We start from the raw sequence: 23,476 nt of genomic DNA on the forward strand, positions 1-23,476 counted from the left end.
TCGGGCCTTGGAAAACCTAAGGTTGTTCTGGGAATGTTTTTTAATTTAAGGGGATAAAGCCAATTCAGGTAGTTAAACAGAACAAACTATCAGAATTACTGGGACAGTCCAGCTGTTTCTACGATGTGCTGCAAGTTGCACCTCAGTGTCTCTAAGCTGTTGTTACATACTTAAGTATACAAATGGAGAATTGGAGCATATATGAGAAACTGCAATGATGACTTCTAGGGAATATAAAATTAATTTGATTGGGTGGAATCAGTTTTCCCCAGTTCAAGAGGGACAGGGAACTGCTGGAGAGAGTCCAGCGTAGGGCAACTAAGATGATTAAGGGATTGGAGCATCTCCCTTATTAGGAAAGGCTGAGAGAGCTGGGACTCTCTAGCCTGGAGAAGAGAAGGCTGAGGGGAGACCTTATTATGGCGTACAAGTATCTAAAGGGTGGGTTGAAGGAGGGTGGAGCCAGGCTCTTTTCAATGGTTCCCAGTGACAGGACGAGGGGCAATGGGCACAAGTTAGAACACAGGAAGTTCCGTTCAAATACACGGAAACACTTCTTTACGGTGAGGGTGACAGAGCACTGGCACAGGCTGCCCAGGGAGGTTGTGGAGTCCCCTTCTCTGGAGGTTTTCAAGACCCGCCTGGATGCAGTCTTGAGTAATGTGCTCTGGGCAATCCTGCTTTAGCAGGGGAGTTGGACTAGATGATCTCTAGAGGTCCCTTCCAACTCTGAAATTCTGTGATTTCATGATTCCACAAAATATTTATCTCTCCAGTAAAAGATGAACTAAAAAATGTAGGAGAACATATGCAATGCATCTCCATCCCTGTGCAATAGCTGTCTTCACCAGAGCTGTGTATTTCAGATGGTTATCCCGATTTGGCTATTACAGTGCATTATACACCCAGAAAAAACTGCAGACATTTTGGGTCTGAGCCTAGAAGGCTACTGCATAATGATGTCTATGATATAGGGTACTGTACATTTGTATCATACATAGTAAAATATTCTCTGCTTTCTGCAGATGCTTTGAAAACGGTCTTCCTCCAGAAGGAGCTTTAATGCAGGAGATGAACTAAGCTGCCCTGAGCCATCCAACCTGTGGACTTAATGGGACAAGGAGCTACAGTGAGCCTCTCTCTTCTTCATGCTCGGGGAGTTGGGAGTCACAGGGTGCTGTGTACCACCAAAACCAGGTGCTCAGGGAGTGTCACAGAGTGGCATTGAAATATCCAAGAGGTTGCTGAGAAATTCAAGTTGCATGTGGTTGCCACTAAGATTTATTTAAAGATTTTTGTTACATTACTAGATGACCCAGCATAATTCGAATGTTTCTTTCCTCAAAATGCTTAGTATTTGAATATGATTAATTTTCTTTGTAAGATACATGATTCTGCAGCTTCCTCTATAAGAAAAATGTGCTCTGAAAATTTCTGTTGTACTAATGGGGTATAAAACAAGAGCAAGAAGCTGGTTTTTTATCCGATGTCACAGACTATCTCTATTGATGCAGCAACACAGGTAGATTCCGCCAATGGCTAATCTGGCTAATTCACTTGTCTGTCCTTTATAATTTTTTACAGAGAACCAGGATTGCTCCTAAAGGAGAAAAAACAAAGATAAACTGCCTTCCAGCCCCATTTGCAGCTTCAGAAATAACAGAATTTCCCCCGCAACATTGTTTTTGTGTGGAGGAATTACGAATAAGATCAAAGCCTCAAAGAAGGAAAGCATGTATTTCTCAGGAGTAGTCAATAACTCTGAGATACTTAAGCGACACACTGTTTCAAAAGATAATTTTATATTAAAAGATAATTGTATATTGAAAAACAAGAACAGGATCCGATTTCTCCTTCTGAACTTTAATAGGAAGGTCTTAACTTACAGTTTTAGAATTATGTTACAGGATCCATCACACAAATAAAAAAATGAGATATTTTTATGGTATTTTCATAGAAAAGAATGAGCTCCTGATTTCTAGGGCCGATAAGAAGATCTAACAAATCATTGTGAGACTTAGAAAGCATAAGCTGTATAACTTCCTTCTTGAGGAAAGCAGATTAGCGAGAAGAAATGGAGCCAAAGAGTGCCCTTGGTGGAGACTGCAGCGCTATAGAATAAGGCTCTGCAGGGTCACTATGCAGAGTAGGCGAAACACGGTTTAGAAAATAAAGCATTGTTTCCTTTATATTATTCTAAATCTTCTCATGTCATGCGTACATAGATGGTAAACTTACAACTGCAAATATCCATGGTAAGGTTGGCATGTTATAGTTTCAGACTTAAAAAAAAGGGTACTGAAAGGAGAGCCCTTACAGTGTGCTCTTTGGCTGCAAATAGTCATCCTGACATACCAGATTTTTAATGATGGCTACTCCATCAAATCTTAGGGTCACTCACGGTAACTGCTTCAAATGGGAGCCTTGTTTCGCAAAGCATTTTAAAATGTGTGGCTCTCACCTTGTAAGCCCCATTCACGAGCTCGGCAGCACAAGCAATGAAATTATATATTAAGCATATACAGGCCTACAATACATTCACAAATATAATGTCATGCTGGTTTGTATAGTCTCCTGTAACCATACTTAAAAAGAGTCATAGATCTAGAGCCAAATTGCGACACTCATGGGGAATAAAGGAATCCCCATATTTAACATATTTGCTTGCAGTTGAGGGAAGGGGATTGTTATTTGCAGGGAGCAATTTAGACTTTGTTCCTGTCTCATGAGTAAGAAGAAAAGCTTATTTCAATTACTGATTACCTAGAGAGTTTTTCAAAACATAAATCAACGAACCTGAGTTTTCCAAAGTTTTCAGATAGCTCTCTCCTTATCTCAGATAAAAAATTCCCAGTAGTATCTACAGGGAACTGTAATGAATTTACTGAATGTATGTGTGCTTTGAAAACACTGGGGTTTAAAAAAATAGTTTTTTAATTGGAGTGTGCACTCTTATAGGTGTTTGTAGCTGGAGGGGAGATCCTAAGTATGGGGTTAGTTAAGTATAACAGCAATACGGTGACACATGTGGGCAATAGATGACCAGTAAAGTTTATCTTTAGTTGCTCAGCGTGGGGTTTTATAAGCTATGCTTTGTAGATTCACTATTTTGGTCTGAAAATGATTTTTTTTTTTTTAAATCAACAAATTATAAATGTCTTATGCTAGTATTTTCTGAAAATTTGCATGGGGATTTATTTTTATCAATTAAGTACCTGCACATACTTTTGCATAACTACTCTTAGAGCTTCTGCTCTTGGTTGTTTTTTTGTTTGTTTGTTTGTTTGTTTGTTTGTTTGTTTGTTTGTTTTCCCCTATAGGATATTTAGATTCTAATTTCATTTAGAGACAGTTGAAGGAGATGGATGTGACTTCTCTTCAAATATAAGAGATTTTCCCCAAGATCCAGCCCATAATTGTCCAGGAACAGATGAGGTATTCCTCCTCTCTATATTCCTTTTCCCATGATTTACAGCAGAGTTATGTTTCACACTAACAGACAGGCTACCTCATTGAAGTTTCAGCCTCTGAAAGCGATACAGCCCACACAAAGTTATTGCTTGGTCACTTAACATAATACCTATGTAATTTTAAATTTTAGTGATTTTTTCAGAGGTTACTCAGAAAATTGGCAGAGAAAGAATTTTGCACAGATTTCTCACAATACTCAAGTCAATAATTTTCTAAGTAATTTTACTAAGGTCACTGAAACTAGAGAACTGCGTGGATCAGTTTGCAGGTCCAGATTCAGCTGCTGACTTCAGGGACCTGGGCTGGGCCACGACACCTTGACCCCAATTATCTGGCCTCAGCAGGGTGCTTCAAAGCCACACAGGTGCCAATAGGGTTGTAGAAGGGCGTCAGATGCGTATAGACTTCACCAGTGTCCAACACGCAGCTGCCTACAGCAGATGCTCACCACAGACTCCGTGTCTATAAACTGTGACGCTACTGTTACAGGAACGTTTTACAAAATTTATAGAGGGAATTAATTACCACACAAGTAATTTCTAGAATGGACTTTTTCCTGTCTGCTTCCTCTGGTTGTGGGGCTTCATCGTCTTTCCTTTCTGAGTAGGCACATGATATTTTTGCCACCGTTAGAGTTTTACAAATGCTCTTTTAAGCCACATCCTTTGATAAATGATCCGGTACCAGCCTCTAGCCATGGATCAAAATGGAGGCGTGCATATCCCGTAGGACTGTGTTTAGAAAAGTGTGCTGTGACTAACGAGGAGCACGGCAAGCAGCACAGCACCGCACACACTTGATCAGCGCTCGCTGCAGTTCACCCCTCGTCAGGACACAGGCTCCCCGCGCAGCTCGCCAGCCAGAGCACATCATCCCACAGCGCCCTTCTTCGTGTCGGCTCTGTGTGAACTGCAGTGCTACTTTGGCCCTGAAAGGGAAATATGTTAAATGCTTTGTGTCTTTTTTTTTTTTTTTTCTTTCTGCATGAACAGTAGTGCATTTTTGCCATGCTTTGAGATTTTGCTCGGAAATTGAGAATTCAGAGTATGAAATGAAGCCAGACATCCCTGCCTTGCATTACTGACTTTTATTGAGAGCTCAGATGAAAGCAGCATGGCGTCGTGAAATGGGAGAGCGGATTGTGGCTAGAAATCAGTGATTAAAAGACAATTATGAAGAATTAAATTGCATGCTGACCAATGTCAAATATCATACAAAAGCAAATTTTCTGTCAAAGAATAAACAGGATTCAAAATTAATTTTTACTGAAAATTTTCAATTAGATGGCACTTGAGGTCTTCAGAATATTTTGGTTTCAATCCTTTTCCTTCCGACCAAAGGCTTTATCCAAACTGTCTGGGATCTTAAGGCAAGATTCCAAGAGCAGTACCATTTTTCTAGGAATGAGACTGATAAACAAACACTGAGTTAGCCTTATGTTTTTTTTTAGAAAAATGTACTCTATAAATAGAGAAATGATAAATTCGTTATGTGTGCTCAATACTTCTAACATCTGGCAATAACACATTTGGCGCTCCCATGTTATAAAAGGGGGACCAAGCCATTTTGTGAAAGCCCAGCCAGCGGTGGAGGCAGTTACTGGAAGCAGAGAGTTCTAGCCCAGGCACTACTCCCAGTGTAACATCCCAGGAAAAATTTTGCAATTTCTATATCCAACTATAGCTTAAGACGTATATTAGAGACAGAATCAGAGGGCTGGAGCACCTCTCCTATGAGGACAGGCTGAGAGAATTGGGGTTGTTCAGCCTGAAGAAGAGAAGGCTCCAGGGAGACCCTATAGCAGCCTTTCACTATCTGAAGGGCGCCTACAAGAAAGATGGTGAGGGACTTTTTACAAGGGCATGTAGTGATAGGACAAGGGGGAATGGCTTCAAAATGGAAGAGGGGAGATTTAGATTAGATATCAGGAAGAAATTTTTCACAATGAGGGTGGTGAGGCACTGGAAGAGGTTGCCCAGAGAAGATGTGGAAGCTCCATCCCTGGAGGTGTTTAAGGCCAGGTTGGATGGGGCTTTGAGCAACCTGGTCTAGTGGGAGGTGTCCCTGTGGGCAGTGGGGTTGGAACTAGATGATCTTTAAGGTGCCTTCCAACCTAAACCATTCTGTGATTCTAAGTGGCCATAGGAATGGTATTGACCTAGATTATTAAAATTTAAACCGACTGTGTCTTCATGATTGGGTTGATGTAACAGGATTGACTGCAGGAATACTTACTAAAGGGCTGTTTTTACTAAACTTTCGTGCTGATTTTGCAGGCACATGGGAAAAGAAAGAAGGCAATGCTACAAGATGAGTCACATTCTTACATTTTGAAAGCAAGCAAGCGTAAAGTCAGAGGCATGATCAGATAAAACTTTTCCTTTTGAATTGCATCCATGATCTTGCTGGCTATGTACTCTGCATCATAAACAGGAAGAAAAAGGGTGTTTCTGGTGAAATAAGAAAAAAAAAAGCATTATGAAATTATAAAACTTTACTTTTGAGAGGTATTGTAACACAGAAATCATTCAATTAAATCATTTAAGAATTTTTCCCCACCCCCTCAAGTAGTCTTGAAAAGCAGTCTCCAATCCTCTTTGTTCCTTCTATCACCAAAATAAATTGAAAACACTTTGGTGATATTGTGCATTTTAATGGCTAATGAGTAACTTTTTGTGCAAGCCCTGATCATACCCTAAAGAAGTTAATGCCCACAGTGACTGTGGCATTGAAAACTCCCCATAATCCATAGTATCTGCTGTTCTACGCATGAGAGCTCTGTCCTCCACACACCTCCTCCTTTTCTACTGTAGATGTTGAGGTGACAGCTAAATAGACCAGGACCAGTCCTGTTTCCAGGCCTTTGCCCTGCACAGTATATGCCACTACAGGATGAGGAATGACGGAAGCAGGAGCAGAGCACTGAAACCCCAAGATCACTGGTACTGCACTACTGCAGTGGCTCATTCGGTGGCTGCAGCCTCTCCCATGACTACAACCATACAGCCACCCACCAGATACTACCACCACGGCTATTCTTACTCAGAGAAGTGTAGTACCTGCTAATACAGATAGCGGGGCATACTTAATAATGACAGGTCATGCGTATCCTGACAGCCGTAACTGTAATCACAGTGCCAAAATTATTTGGGGCAGAGAACCTCAACAGTGCCTGTTCTACTGACAAATACGGTTGCCTTAAAAACTGCTGTGCATCCCTAACTGTTCCTTGACTGCAAGGTTATTACTCAGTCCCTGTTGCCCATCAGTTATTAATTGTAGAAAAGGCTTGGATTTCTTATGTCAAGAGACATAGTTGCATGCGCCAATAGGGAAAACAAACTGAATTTAGAAGCAAATAAACCATATAATAACTGGAGACTGAATATGGCATATCTACTGAGTGGTGATTATTTTTTACATATGAAATAGTACACAATCTAAGGTTTACTTACTGAGTTTGAAAACCTTTCGCTAATTCAGTATTAACAAAATAAGGGCAAATGATTGTGGTTTTAATGCCATGTTTTCCTGCATGATACAGTTCCGAATCTAAGGCTTCCATCATTCCAATGATTGCATACTTACTTGCAGCATAATCTGAAAAGTGAAGGAAGAAGAAAGATCCAAATTATGTCAAAAGCACCACAGTAGGTGTTATATGCAGAATTTAATGCTTTGTAATGCTATTTAAGCCCTGATATTACTTAGTTATACAATTAGCAGTCTTGTCATTAGTATTTTAAGGATGCTGTGCATATTGGTGATAGTAACTCTGAAGGTTAGTGGCTCTTCCCATGACTGATACACAGTTGTCTAAGGATAAGATTAATCCTTTCCAGAGGACTTTTTTCAGTGCACTATAGCGAGATATAGGAAGATGAGCTTATTCAACATTTTATGTACATTTCTGGGTACTCATATACAAGCCGGGCATTCTTTCAGTCCAGGATGTCTTCACCCTTTAATGACAGGTTACATTTGAGTAAGAACTATTTCTAACGGTAAAATCTAAATACCCTACTTATAAATGCTCCTTCAACCTATTACTTCATCTTCTGATTTGCCCTGCAACTACAATACCATTTGGTTGCCCATGGAAGACTGAATTTTGTCTGATTTTTATTGTTTGATGAATGTATGGAACTCCATCCTTGAAGATAATAAAAATTTGCCCTCATAAGGCCCCGTGCAACCTGATCTAAGTTGGGCCTGCTTTTATTTGGGGGTATGGACCAAATGAACTCCAGAGGTTCCTTCCAACCCAAATTATTCTGCAATTTTGCAACTGTAAGAACTTTATTTATATATAGGAATTTGCATGGGGTTTCCTAAGGCTTTTTCAAATGTGTGTGAAAATAATTGTTAGATACAACAAAATCGAGTTTTGCTAAAAGAGTAACTTCAAAAACTGGCATCAGACACAGTTTGTTATTCTTCAGGGATAGTGGATGATGGAACCATACAACCTAAAAATGCATAGGTGTTAAAGTGTAAAAAGTTATAATGCACGGATAGGCAGGTCCACTCTCAATAGCCTTACAGTTAAATGATGAAAGCTGGACGTGACCTATTATCAATACCAAATCTGACCCAATGATAACAGGCGGCAAATAAACACTACAGTAACACCATCAATCAGCAGAAGAAACAAGAGATACTTGTTACACTGAAGTTCATGTTCTCATAGGGCAACCTAAGATGTCAGAGAGGCTTGAGGAGAGACTGGGCAGCAGACCCAGGCTGATGAAATAGTCAGGACTGTAAAAGACATCTCTCCTGAGGGAAACAGCTGAGAATACGGAGCTGTTAAATAGCTTAAAACACAGTTAATTCAAATTAATTTTAATATAAATTCTGCCAAAATGCCTTCTGGACCTGAAAACCATTTTCCAGCTAAATGTATATAGTTCCAGGTATAACCCACGTATGTCTCAGGACTCTGAGCATTCATCTGCAGAAAACCTGGCATGAGAAAGTGTTAGACAACCTGTAAGCGGGGCTCCCTCCCACTGCACATGTATAAGCTGTATTGTCCTTCTTCTGTGAAGATAAGACAGGCGCCAGTCAGACTGTAACATCTGCAGTGAGGTCCCTGTGCCACTCAAGCAACATGCCACCATCATCCTTGTCAATACACCACCACCTTTCCTATCTGCAGGCTCTGCCTGAGCGTTCTGTATGTCAGTATAAACTGCCTCAGCCAAGTGTTTATGAGATCTCCAGGAAAAGTTATTAGCATGTAGACCTAATTTGTCATCACACTTGACGATACTAACCGGACATTCTGTAGACTCCCAACAATCCTGCTGAACTGGCTGTGCTAACCAGGTGTCCACGGTTACAGGCCATCATGGCTGGAAGAAAGGCTTTGCAAGTCTAAGAGACATATTAAAAAAAAAACTCTTTATAACTAGACATGTCAAAAATGTTGCATTCCAAATTAGGCTTTACAACCCGATTTTCTTTCTGTGGCTTCAATATACAAGCAGCCCAACTGACCTTCTACCTCTGCAAGAATTTACAAATGAGAGACAGCACTTCCTTGAATGGCTGCCCTCCATCTGAAGATCTGTCAGCATTAAAATCATGTAATTAAAAGCAGCAAAGTTTGTATTTTCTCTGCCTCCTGGTTCCTCACTGTTTGAGTCAATTTGAGACTATTAGCAAAGATTTGGTACACAAGAGGGAGCTAGAAGTCAACCCATCAAGGGGAGCTCAGCTGCCTATAGGCCTTATTTGTTACAAACTGAACTGCCTGACAACTCCGGCACCCCCAGACCACCACTGTGGGTAACACTGGCTATAGGAGAACTCTAGTGTTTTGTGAGGGGGAAGATAAGAAAAAAAAAGACAAGAGTGGTAATAAAATGTTTTCAATAGCTGAGGTATGCTGCAATGGCTATTCAACTCCAGGTGTCTGCGTGTCATGCTTTGGGCCACGCTGGCCCCTGAGACAAATGTGTTTTTTTGGTTGAAGGCCCACGGTCACTGTCCGCCTGCCCTATGTCTCTTCAGGCCGTCCAGGAGGAACATCTCTCCCAGTCCCTTTGCCTGAGGGGCTCTGGGCGCACCTGGAATGATGCACTCTGGGCTGGGAAATGATTAGAGGGCTTCTATCTGCAATGGTTTTCCATTGAGAAACACCATTTATCGAGGGAGTTGGCAATGCTACATTTTCCCCTGGTGCAGGCTGCTCACTCAGGCACATAAACAACAAATGCAAGAGGGGGCAAGAGTAACACTGCCTCACAACAAAACCTCCTGCAGGTCAACTGGGACCCCAAATAACCCCTTCAGAGCTATGAAAACAAAGCAAGATAATACGTACTACCCAGATTAGTTTTCTATGTACATTAAGTAGACGTTGACTAGGAATGAAGGCACAGCCTGAAGCCTGACACCAACACGTGTAGCACAGAATCACAGGATCATTTAGGTTGGAAAAGACCTTAAAGACCATCAATTCCAACCGTAAAGCTAACACTGCCAAGTCCACCATTAAACCATGGTTGTGCCTCCCCAAATGCTAAAAGTCTATTAGACAAAGCCTTCTGATGCCAGCAAACATCAGGAGCAGGAAGGTGACATGCAATCATGTCAGTATTAACATCAGCCACAGCTGTTACAGGCAGAGCATGTTTCAGGACATGGTTGCACAAACTCGATTTATCAGAGTGCCCGGGCAGGTTTGTGTTAACATTACTGAGACATAGTGGGAAGACTGTTGATTTGGTGTGCCTCCAATTACAGGATGATTAAAAAAATGTATCTTCCCCCAGTCAAGGCCCTTCCCATCCCTACTGCAAATTGGGTTCCCCAGGTAGGTGCCACCATGGTGAGTTTCACACTAAAATAGTTGCCTGTACCTTTCGGTCACCCAGGAGAGAAAAAAAATACGTTACCCAGACTTGAGAGAAAAAGTTGACTCTGAAGGTCTTTTCAAAATCTGCATCTGGAATGCCACAGAACTTTTTCCCAAGCAGTATGCCAGCGTTATTGATTAGAATAGTAACATCCCCAACTTCTTTTCTAACCTGAATTAAAAAAGGATAAACAGAAAGCTTTAGAAGGTATCCTTGCCTCTTGTGCTTCATTTATGAAAATGTTTAGTGATATTTGCAATTATTTGTATGTCTACTTGAAATGTAAATATGTAAGAACTGTTGTACTGCATCAGATCAAAGATCCATCTAGCCACATAGCCCTTGTCTCATGGTGGAAAGCAGTAAAAAAAGGACCAGGACTCTATGGTCTCCTCCAGTATACTCCTCAATTTGTCACACTCTGCAGCTTAGGAACCTCATGAGAGAGATAAAGTATCTATGTCTTTGCATTTAATATATCCCCATGATTTTTTTTCCCCCAATAATTTGTCTAATTGCTTCCTGAACTCCAGAATACTTTTGGTTTCCACAGGAACCTAAGTTAATGAGTTACAAAGCTTTAGGGTGCACTGTGAGCATGCTTTATTTGCAACCTGAACATTTCTTATCCCTTTTCTGGTGTTGTAAGAATCTGTATTCCTCAGCCAAGCCCGTTCAACCCCTTTTCCAGGTCATTTCTACCGAACAGGAAAGAATTCCGTGCAGATCCTTGGAGGATACCGATCCTTTGAGTACAGAAGCGTGTACCATGAAATAGATAACATCACTTGGAGAGAAGGCCAAAGTCACCATTTGGGTTTATTATAGAAAGATTTTATCCCACGATTTGGATTGACATCAAAGCAGATGGCCAAGATTTACTTATCATGTTAAGGATCAGTCAAATGGTTATTTGGTGTCTGGCTGCTGTCCGGCAATCTAGAAACTAGAAGAGGGCAGGTTCAGATTGAACATTAGGAAGAAGTGTTTCACTTTGAGGGTGGTAAGGCACTGGAACAGGTTGCCCAGAGAGGTTGTTGAGGCCCCATCCCTGGAGGTGTTCAAGGCCAGGCTGGATGTGGCCTTGGGCAACCTGGTCTAGTGGGAGGTGTCCCTGCCTATGGCAGGGGGTTTGGAACTCGATGATCTTCAAGGTCCTTTCCAACTTAAACCATTCTATGATTCTATGAACATTTGACCTTCCTTTGGCTCTCTCAGGGCACCTGAGTGCTCAGTGAAGACTTGTGTGATACTCCTTGCAGCTGTGTCAGTCTTTCTCCTTGTTGTAGACAAAGCACCTTTCCACCTGCACAAATGAATGCAAATCTAGACACTGTGGGGTATGGCAGGAATACCCAACTCTTCCTTTGTGGGATGTATGTGTCCTTTGTGCCCACTCACACCTTTTAACTACTGTGTCAGTCCAGATGATGATCCTCTTTTCCTTCACATGACAACATAGCTTCCCCAATGGCAGCATTTTATTTCATCTGGCTTCATTTGACCTGCTTACTCACTACCCCCAAAAATATGGGAAGCTTCACTTTCGTTTACAAAAAGTCAAGCTGATTATTCTTCATTATGTATTTCTGTAGGTGTCTATTGATTCTTCTCTTTACTATCATTTCTACTGATTTTATGTAAGACGGGTTTGTAGTTTCTTTGTGTCCTCGCAAGTGCTCTTTAAAACTGGCATATCTCCTATCCTTTGTTCCGTGGGTGCCTGTTATAGCAAAACACCCCCCATGCATTTCTAGCTCATCAGATCCATATCTGATTTCCTTCAGAACTCCCAGGTGAACACTCCCTGATCCTGAAAATTAGTTGCTGTTCACTTCACTGGTTTATTCTGAAACCTCTTCTTTAGGGACTTCAATGATCTGATTTTCTTCCTAGAAAGAAAGCTTTCGTTATGAGAAAATACCTAGGTTTTTCTGCAATGAATATACCAAATAAGAGCAATTAATCTGACTTTTCTGCTATTCATTTATCATCTGTGTCCAAGCTCAACACTTTTCATATTACCAATCAAAAAGCTGCACATATTTCCAAGAGTAGAGGAGGTCCCTAGCTGAAAAACTCTTGATCTAAAAAAATTTCTGGCTCCATCATGACTGTTCAATTCATGCAAATACCTACAAAGATGTTCGTATTGTTAACAATAATTTAACACCTTAAAAGCAATTCCTGAATTTTAAACAGCTCTTCGAGTTTCTGCTTGTAGGTCAGCCTGTGCACTTCAAAATACGTTTTGCTGATATGGGCACAGCAAATTGTGCAGGCTGGAGCCCTGTGGCTGACTCGGTTAATGTGTTCAGAGACTGAGAATTACTTGAGTGCACAAAACAAACATTTTGAGACTCTGTTAAACTAAGAACAAACACATCATTTCAAAGTGTTCAGCATCGACAGGAAAGTCCAACAGAGAAATTACTTACATAAGCTTAAACTAATCGTTTTGGTGCATGTCTTTGCAAGAAGCAGATAGCATTTATGGGAATAGGGATTTAATGCCAATTTAAAAATGTTATTTTTTAAAGAGATTTGATCTCGGTAAATTCTACAGTGAGTTTTTTTTCCTTGCAGAAAGAGGATTCTGGAAGAATTGCTGTTTGATGTAGAGTATCATTCCAAATAAAGATCAAGTGTCACATTTGAAGTACTGACCACAAGTTGCTCAGACTGTTTTTTCATCTTTCTGGGAAGTGATAACAGATATGAAGATTGTTGAAATTACTGGGATTCTTACTCCAAAATTGCAGGAGTTGTAATCAATGCCTTACACAGTGAGGATCACATAATCTCTACTGCCCAAGTAACTGGCAAAGATCGTCCTCCTTCACCACTGCGTGTTGGGTCAGTGCAGGAGACTCAACAACTTGCTCATCTCTGCAGACATGCTATTATAATAAGATATAACCTTGTCTGCCCTGTCCAAATAATACTATGATACTGCATGCGGTTCTTAACATCTACAACCAATGGCCCCAAATGGAATTTTCTTCTGTGCGCTGTTAGTTGGCTGTGCCCCAAATGCTGCTAGCAAGTACGGGTAAAATAATACCTTGCTGACTGGAAGCACGAGAACTGCAGTTCCAGATACTTACAGATCCTGAATCCAACTTACCCTTTAGAAGTACTTTTCACTGGGAACATTTCTTGAGGAAAAACAGTTATTTCAAACTTTCATAGCCGTGTTCAGAAAGAATGAATCTGTTTTGGTTAAAATTAAAAGCAACAACCACAAAACAAAGAGCCCCTCTGACAACTCATAGAAAACTGATGTTACATTTCAAGGCTATTTCAAAACAATCTATCAATGTTCACATGTCATGAAATATTTTAGATAATTTCTCTGATGTATGCCTTCAGACACAGAATGTCAAAGATGTGACTTGAGAGTCATGTATATAAGTACATATACTGAGAATTTAACAACAAGAATTTTTCCTTGGATGAAATGGCAGAGTGGGCAACTGCATTATAAGTGAGGTTATACTGGAAATATTTTCAGACAGTACATAGTTAAAGAATAAGTAAAAATTAATAATGTTAATTGAGTTTCTAATTTCTGGACTCTGATAACAGAAAAAATAAAAAAAAGTTTACAAAGTGCAGGTGACACAGCAGAAGTCTCATTTAAAATGGAGTCTTCTCTACCTTACTTGACCAAAAAGTAAACTGAAGCTGCATCAATTTGACTGGAGGGAAGCCATGCCCTGACGATATTTTTGAAACAATTATACCCCATACCACCCTTACAGAACTACAGTTTTCTAAATGAATGGACAATGAAAAGGAAACCTCCCTCTTAACATTCCCACTTTTATTTATTTATTTATTTGTTGATATCTTGAAGAAATTTTAAAGCCTAAACAAGCTAATACATGGAACTAACCTCTGCTGTATGTTTTATCACACTCATAATCTAAAGGAAGTTACCATCTCATAATGAAGACTGGAAATGGCTAAATCTCGACAGAACAGATTAAGCCCAGTTACTTTATTGCGAAGAGAGTTTAAGTTAGTTGTTAAAAAGAGAAAGCCATTGCCTTATATGATTACGTCCCTTTAGTGAATAGTACCGTTTCTAACAAAAAAAAACCCAATTGCCTATACTATTGAAAAATCAGAAGCAAGAAGTCAAATCAGAAGCCAGAAGCTGTGTCTTACCTTGTCTGCTTGTTCATATACCTCCTCTCTATTGCTGCAGTCACAGTGGTAGGCAAACACTCGTTTAGCTCCATTTTTTTGGGCTAATCTGGTTGTTTCTTTGTTACCTTCATCATCAATGTCCCAAAGAACCAAGGTTGCTCCCAAAGGAGCAAAGTTTAAGGCAATCTGCCTTCCAATCCCATTTGCGGAGCCAGTAATAAGCACTATTTCCCCAGCAAAAGTTTTTTTGCATGGAGGAAATATAAATAAGATTAATTTCTCAAAAAATAAAAAAATTAATAATTTCAGGAACTGTAGTATCTTCAGGATGCTTCTGAAGTTGAACATGATTTTTCAGGCACAAACACCGCTCTTCTGTTATACAAACCCAGAAATACAATATGTTACTGGCCCTTCAAAACACTGAGATATTGACTAAAAAAAAAAAGAGATTGACTTTCAAACAGCTATTTCTTTCACACTGTTCTTTTGTGCAGGTACAGAATACATTATTAAAGACTTGTTTTGTGAAAGCTGCCAGGTTCTTACTAGTAGGATTAAAGCAAATATCTTCTGCTTGACCCTACACACCTGCTGTTTCATTCCAGAGCCCTCAGCTTCCAAGGCTTTTAAAAAGGTTTAGTAACATACATTTTATACATGTATGTTGTGGCCATGGCTATAGAGGACTTTGTTTTCACAGCAAGGTGATGTTAGCTGAGCAAAGCATGGAAAACACTGGGGTGATGTCAACCTCAGAAAAGAAGGTGTCCTCCTTAGCAGAAAATGTGACCTGCGGTTTGAGAAAGCAGGCAACCTACCCTCGCTGGGTACATTTTCCAATCCCACGTGGCCAAAATCACACGACATATTTTCTTTTATGAGCAAATGACCAACCACACAGAAAAGCACGGCCCTGCCAGTGACCAACCTTGATTTGATTTTTTTTTTCCATCCTGCATTTAGACCATACCGTTTTCTCTTACAGTACTTGGGACGGGAACGGCAAAGCTCCGCAGAAGTCGATCCCATCACCGCCCCGCCGGTCCCAGCCCGCTGCCTCCCGCCCCTCCGCGCCCCCGGGGGGGTGACTCCCGCCTCCCCGCGGCCGTGTCCCCCTCCCCACCTCCCACCGGAGGGCTGGGCGTCCCCTCCGGAGCTCCGCGGGCTGTCCCCCCCGTCCGTCCTCCCGCTGCGCGGCCGCCCCCCACCCTCCGCCCCGGCCGGGACCCCGCAACCGGCGGCACTCCCCGAGCTCACCGCCGGCGCTGGCTGCCCGCCGCGGTCCGGGGGAGGTGTGTGGCCTGGACCGCCACCGGGGCTTTGGCTCCGGCTCTAAGGAAGAGGGTGTCACTCCTGAGTGGCTTCCCAAAGCCGTCTGTTGGGCGACACCCTCCACCCCCGGGGTCACGGAACCCTCCCGCCCACGTCCCGCCTGCCCCAGCCCGGGGTGGGGGGTGGGGGGGTGGGGGTGGCGGCACGGAAAGTTGGCACCTCGCGTGGGACTTGAGGAACGACCCGGCCAAGGACTTGGGAAGCAAGTGCTCTTCTCTTCCCCTGCCGCTACTTTATTGTCGTTAGGAAGTTGAACACTTCTTACTTTATGTCATAAATTACTGTTGTGCAGCTTGCCCACTTGCCGGCATGGGAATAAAGAGGGAGATGCTGGTCAAAAATCTCTCCCTATAAAACAGTGAAACCACCTGATTGTCATTGTTTCACGTCTTTAAAATAACTGTCGTAGTTCTTCAGTTTTCCGTATATACATTACCCAGCTTTAAAACCGCAACACCACTGTAGTGGCAGTATTTTTCCCCGAGAGTTAATAGAAAGCCATGTTCCTACTTAGTTCTGGAAGATTGTGCTTTTCCCATTATGTTCTCAGCTTGTCTCCATCACCGTGACATCTTCCATACACTGCTTATGTAAAAAGGCAAATGAAGAGAGCACTGCTTATTTGCTGTACTTTGCATTTTGAATAAGTGATACTAAAGGTCTGGTCTTGTTTATTGGCAAGTCACAGAAGGAAAGAATTTGAATAAAGTCACGGTGAGCTCTGGTCCACACATCTATGTTGTAAACACAATTCAGATTAGAGTTGATGGGGAATCATGGGGCGTTTTTCATTTCAGCTGAAATAAAATGGTAGTTCACATAATTTGATGTAATTTACACTAAGAAATATGGTGGCAAATTCTACGCTGTCAGTGCTAATAATCGTATGGGACTGATGTACTTCCATGCACACTTAACTGCTGCGTATTCTCATTAGATGCTAGCAAAAGGTGAAACTGAAATACACCCATTGAGGTGTATCTCAAACCTCAATGAACTGTGGTTCCAAACAAGGTGCCAACCAAGGCAAAATAGGTGGGTAAAGTAACTCTGAGCGCCTTACGCTGTCATCTGTAATTACATGGCAAAAGCAGCAGATTATGGGAAGGGGAAGGTGAAATGTTTCAGCAATGAATTCCTGGTTAGGAAACAAACCAGAAGAGATGCTTGCTTATTAGGACATTTCAAGGTAAACCACATCGGTCAGGAATGGTGTGGCAACCAGAACTTTGCAAGCCATAAGGTAACAGGAGGAGCCTGTTTCCAAAGCACATACTTATGCAAGTACGTAAACACATAACTTCCCTGCTCTTACGCGGAACTGGCCTAAGGAGCAGCTAGCTATCATTCCATGACTCCTCAAGCTGACAATGATGATTAATAATTTAGGTACCTAAATCAGAGGCTTCGGTGTGGTAGTGGAGGGTTATGGCTCATTGCTCGCTTTAGAGAGAGAGTGGACATGGTAAGTGACAAGGGACTTGGGGGACACAAAGTGTATTTAGCATAGGTCGCATTCTGCTCACCACCAGCTGGATTTGATGGCTCCTTGATGGCTTGTTTAGCATTTGGTAACCATGTGTATGTGTGGCTTTTTGTCCCAATTTTGTCCTAGCGTTTTGAAATGTTGAATTCTGTTGTCAATCTGGCTGCTGTATGCACAGTAACTAGTCTCTAGCCCCAAACTTACCTTTCTCTTCAATGAACTTCAAATGGCTTGTACCAAAAGCTCCATTTCATAAGCAATAGTGAAAATACAGGTATGAAATGGTCTAAAAAAATAATAATGCCACAGCCAGAGAAGGCACGCAAAAAATTCTATGAGAAGTATTTTTATTATTGACCTTCCTGTAACAAACTTTCAGATGGCTAGCATTAGTTTTAGTCACAACACAACTATTAAATATATGAAACAGAACAAATGCACAAACAGATCAATTTAAAAGTCAAAGGTACCCAACTAACAAGCTCAAGAGCAGAAATAACACACAACTGAGAATATCTAAAAATGACAGTACACCAGCATCTTTATGCACCTCTGTATACTTTGTATATATTCCATATATATGTATATGCTATACATAGTACGCTATACAACAAAGATGTGGACAGGTTGGAGAGGGTCCAGAGCTGTCTGCCATATGAGGGAAGGCTGAGAGAATTGGGTTTTTTCAGCCTTGAGAAAAGAAGGGTTAGGGGACACCTTATTGCCATGTTCCAGTATTTAAAGGGTGGCTACAAAGAAGACAGAGACTCCCTTTTTAGAAGGAATCACATGGAAAAGAAGAGGGGTAATGAGTACAAGTTACTCCAGGGGACATTCTGATTGGACACAAGAGGACAGTTTTCCACAATGGGAACAATCAGCCACTGGAATAATCTCCCCAGGGCAGTGGTGGATTCCCCAACATTGGACACTTTTAAGGTTCAGCTGTACAGGGTGCTGGGCCATCTTGTCTAGACCAAGCTTTTGCCAAGAAAGGTTGGACGAGATGATCCTTGAGGATCCAACCCGCTATTCTATGATTCTGTGATTCCATGTTATGAGAAGTTATAGCAGGCATATCCAATTAAGCCTATCAAGTCTATCAAGCAAGTCTATTAAAATAAATCACTATCCTGCTTTTTTGACTGCATAAGAATTGGTCAAACATACATGCTAAAATCTACCCATGGAACGAGGGATTCGGCTGAAGTCTTTTCATGGTGTAAATCCTCTGGCCCACTTGCAGTTGCCAAGGTGGTAAAGACGACATAATATTTCAGTAAGTATATGTTTGTTGTGATACAATGAATTGTCAAAACTGCTATAGGCCATGCATAGTAAATGCAAGTGTAACTCATTTTATAGGCCTCCTGATTGGTACTGAAGATTAGAGTTAGAGAGTTACCTCCTGTTCTCAAACCAGATGGACCTTTTGAGTATCTTTGGTGCATCACACATTGACCAACATCTTCTTGTTACAAAGAATGTGAAGAAGGTTACTTGTAAGCCACTGAGGCAAATGATATTGAAATGCTTCTTGACCTCTGAGCTGCAATTATGCTTTAAATATATGTTATTAATTAATAGTAATTATTATATTCCACAGCTTTTTATAAATGGTTATCAAGTATGTATCAATATACTAATAAGGCATTAATGTATTATCAGTTTGTAAAACGTAAACATCTACTGCCAAAAAGAAAAAAATGGATTTAGTAGAATGAGGTTACTTTATTAAAGCACTTGACAAATAATTATTCTACTGGGCAGCTGAATGGCTTGTGTTTGTCTTTTTAAAACCTAGTATAAGCCCTTCACATGCTGCAAAGAGATGTGCCTAACAAATGCTTTGATAAATACAGACAAATGAAGTGATATTTTAATATTTTATGCCAAAACTCATCTCTACAGACTCTAATAGTGCTTTAGATCTCTGCTGAGTTTGTGCACAACTGACCACTCAGTTGTGCTGAGTTTTGTTTTCTTGTATCCTGAATCAAAGCACGAGCTGCTTTCTTTCCAAGGAATAGTAGGGAGCAAAGAGGACCTCCTTTCCTGTTTTTTCTTTTCTTCTAATTGGTTCAATATACTTCATCACACAGTCAGCCAAATTAACTGAGATATGATAACTATAGGCTACCGCAGCTATGGGAGGGTTTGTATTTCTCATAGGCATTTAAGAAAGACTTTAATACAGGAAAGAAAATCCTCAGCTATTGAATTTAAGCCGTCCTACAGCAAGCCTACAGAGGCATTGCAGCTCAGATACGCCATGTAGGCAACTCTGGACAGGCCCATGCATGCCACATCCATCTTCAAAGCTGTTACTCATCTGCATCCACATCTAACCCTGCAGGTGCTTAATGTTCTGCCCATTGGTAATTACAATGTCGGTCAAAGGACAACACCACCCCATGACTGAGAAAGCGCTTGGAGTATAGGCCTAGCCAGAACCAGGTTTGTACTCCTTGTGATCTGGTGGTATCCAGATGTGGTATCTATGATAGTACAGTCACATCTGGCCTGAGTTTCGCAGGGCACCAATGCTTGTCCGCTGCTTCACTCCAAGGAAAACACACAGCTGATGGTACCATTCCTGAGGAAGAGGACACAAAGCACAGAGCTTGGCGTTACCGTGCCTAACGGCACTTAAGGATTTAAGCTGCAGAACCTCAAATCCCTAGAGATGTGTGTCATTTGGGAAAAGAGACTGTTGACTGTGCTCTTCACGAGGAAAAAGCCAGACATCTTCGACATGGGTTTAGGCAAATGAGCAGAGGACAAAATTATAAAGTTTTCACTTAAACGTAGGCAGGGCAAAAAGAAAATTGGCTTTGCTTCCCAGGGTGAAATTTCCGTATTCCCCAGAAGAAGCTGGGGAGAATAACGATGTCTTCTGTAAGTTAGTTAGACACACAGAGTCTTTTCTTATGTAGTCTGACCAGTTCTTTCTGTCAAATGGTATTCCCTGTCTCCCAATTAATTGAAAAGACTGAAATTATTTATGACTATGGAACTGTATGTTATTTTCTCTCTTTAACTCTTTTCAGCTTGTATGACAAGCAATGGGGCTATTTCACTAGGATGGGTTGTTTATTTGCATGTGGGCATAATGGCCCTTGGATGTAGACTTCAATAATTTGCCTTTCTTCTTGTATACTTCTCCTGGTTTGAGGTAAAAGAGAACCAATTCTGCTCAGTAACTTCGCTTCTTAGCTGGGCCTCTTCTAACTGCTGAAATTAACTGCATATTGTGCAGACAGTGTTCACTCTCTCAGAGTGATAAGACCGATGTTTATAGCTGATGCCCAGGCATGGGATGCAGAGAGGCTCCTGCTTATACTTACTGCTATAAAAGCCCAGGGCAGATAACTTTGTTATTTGCCCCGTTGGAGGGTCGGAAGCGGAAAAGCATAGTGGGGTCCCACCTGGAGGGAGGAGCGGACAGGACAGGTGACCCAAAACTGACCAACAGGGTATTCCTTCCCATCTGCCTCATGCTCAGGACAAAAGCTGAGGGATCAAAGGGTCAGTTCTCTCTTTCTTCAATGGCCGACATCTGAGGGCTCTGTTTGTCTGCCTGTGATCCCGATCCTGAATGCAGATCTGGAGTCCAGTTCCCGTCTGTTACTGAGTCCAGCCCGGGACTGCCCCAGTGCCAGCTGGTGTCGTGATTGTCATCTCGGGAGCTTGATACGGTTTTGTATATATTTTTCATTATTTCTTTTTATTTTATTATTAATATTTCATTAAAGTAGTTTAGTTCCTTCTAAACTCATAAGTCTCTTTTTCCTCCTCTGCCTCTCTCTTTGAAGACAGGTAGAGGGGAGCATCTGTCGGTCCCATCTGGGGTCCCCCAGGTCCCGAGTAGCTGATTTGGCCTAAACCACAATACTGAAAAAATGAGTTCTTCTGTTACTGACAGTAGTGCTGAGGACTACAGAAGTGGGTTGTCTGATCTCTTTGAGCCTGACTAAGCAGCTCCCAGTGTCACTGTGCTGCTGTGGAGCCTAATAGTGATGGGTAACGGGAAGGAAGCGCGGTATTCCTACTCAGGAAGGATCTCTTTTCCGAGACCACTTCCTGAGATCAGGGGCTCTGGGTTGGATTCAGGGACTCTGAACTCCGACAGAAGTGAGACAGTACAGAGAAGGCAAAGGGGATACGCTGATGGATGTCTGGGCATTTAGGCAGACAAACTGCTATGTTTTATAGTAACTGGAGCTTTCTCAAGGGGTAATTCAATGCATCTAATGAACTTGAATAATCAAATAGTCTGAAGATCACCAAACAGAGAATAATGATGTCAAGAACAAGTGCAACCAGGAGACCAGAACAGCTAGAGTGTACTAACAGTGCCAGCGAACCACAGAAGATCTCAGAGCTGTGCTGGAATTGGAGGGGCAGGTGTCTTCAGTCGTGAAGGATATTATTCAGAAAATTATTTCCTCTAAGCATTTCTCTCTACCTACTGCTATGCCTATTTATCTTGCCTCAGGAAAAGGCTAGTTAGTGATTTAATTGCTCTTTTCATTAAAATATTGAGAAAACTGAATGATGATGGTATTCACATTTACACGGAGAAGGTAGAGTAGATGTGTCAGCATGCTGCCATCTTTTTTGGCCAGGGCTCACCAGTGACTTTAACCTTTTGAGAGCCCACAAAGGTTGATGCTGGGACAGTGAAGGTTGGTATGTTTAGAAGGCATTCGCCCGAGAACCCCATTTGAGTAATTTTTGTCTCAGTTACTACAGAGAAACTCAGTATGATGGATACCTGGGAGTGAAACACTTCCCTTATCTTGAGTCTGCTGATCCGCAGCTCGGTAAGCAAAGTTTAAGCATGCATGGGCTCCCATGGAAGTTCTTTGCTTTGGCTGGTTTCCACTGCTTCTGTTCAGATGGAAGCTGACCGCTTGCTTTCTGGCTGATGGGCAAAGAATGAGTTAATCACTTTCTGAGAATGACTTTGTCACATTAGCTGTGTCATTAGCTGGCGTAGCATGACAGCTATGCTGTATTCGCACACACATAAAGATATTCTTCTATGGAGTATTTTTCTAGATGGAGAAATGTGGTGCAGTTGAAATTTCAGCCCCATTCTCTCTCTTGTTACCTAGTTTTTTGCAGAGATGAAGATGGAAATGGAGAGAAATGTGAAAGTCACACTGTAAAACCCATTTATACTGCAGGGCATGTTTGAAAAATGCTGGTGTATAAGTGTGAAGAAAGGCTTATGTGGCTTATCTGCCTCAACTGCTTTTATGAGAGAAATACACCTATTATTTATACTGCCACTGCCATTGCTTTCTGCTCATGAGAGACAGAAAAAGCATTACCTGAGTAAGTCTTTTAGAATGTTTTCCAGAGGCATTAAGTCTAAGAGTTAAGATGCAGATTCTCATAGGAGTGAAGGAACAGTTTTCATAACCCAGTGTCCTGTAATTTTATATGGATTGGAATCAACACGAGCTCTGATCAGAGGTCTGCACGCAGATCTCACTGCAGACTTGGAGTGCAAGTCAATGCATACATTTACATTCAGTGGGAAAATACAGGGTTGGTAAGGTCTTTTGCAAACAGTCGCTGTTGGGCTGGAGAAGACTGTTGAGGAAGAGAGTAATGGCAGAAAGGCAAGAGGTCATGGATGCTCCTGTATGCCTACAGATGTAGATAGCTACGGAAAGGTTTAGCACTCATAATCTGAGTACAGGGATATGGCAGCCTTCTCCTTGAGGAAGCAGTGCAGTGAAGTGCTTTTAACAAATCATTTAGCAGAGTGATGTGTTTTTGTGATGACTGTTTAACCTTGAGAGATTTCATTCCATGGTTCCAGCAAGGATTACAGTAAATGCTCAATTTAGGTAAAGTCACAATCTAATTAAACAAATTCAGTGTAAATCCCTGCTGGGCCAGTAAAGATTTGTCTGTCAAATACCTCTAAGCGTTTTCATTTTCTATAGCAACAGTTAATTGGATATGCAACTGTCAGTTTAAATGCTTTAAATGAGGCTGATGGGATTAGTAATTGAATGCTCAGATTAATGATTTACAGCTGGCTTTGCTACTCTATTCATTGCTTACAGCTATGTTCATGATAGCTCCCTACCCTTATCAGGTGGGTGGAGTAGCGGTCTATAACTGCAATAGAGCTATGATATTA

At 41.5% G+C, this 23,476-nt stretch overlaps 1 protein-coding gene across 1 annotated transcript; it reads right to left on the reverse strand.

Moving 5' to 3' along the window:
- Nucleotides 1–4,786: 4,786 nt before the first annotated feature.
- Nucleotides 4,787–14,840, reverse strand: LOC309669285 (epidermal retinol dehydrogenase 2-like; the record flags this gene model as incomplete). The annotated part of the gene is made up of 6 exons (XM_082479903.1): nucleotides 4,787–4,880; nucleotides 5,799–5,921; nucleotides 6,927–7,071; nucleotides 8,751–8,850; nucleotides 10,377–10,508; nucleotides 14,511–14,840. The coding sequence occupies 6 exons, from the start codon at nucleotides 14,838–14,840 to the stop codon at nucleotides 4,787–4,789; spliced, it is 924 nt and encodes a 307-aa protein (XP_082336029.1).
- Between the last annotated feature and the right edge of the window lie 8,636 nt (nucleotides 14,841–23,476).

The sequence above is a fragment of the Vanellus vanellus genome (assembly GCF_965231255.1).
Source record: "Vanellus vanellus genome assembly, chromosome: 2".
NCBI classification, from domain to species: Eukaryota; Metazoa; Chordata; class Aves; order Charadriiformes; family Charadriidae; genus Vanellus; species Vanellus vanellus.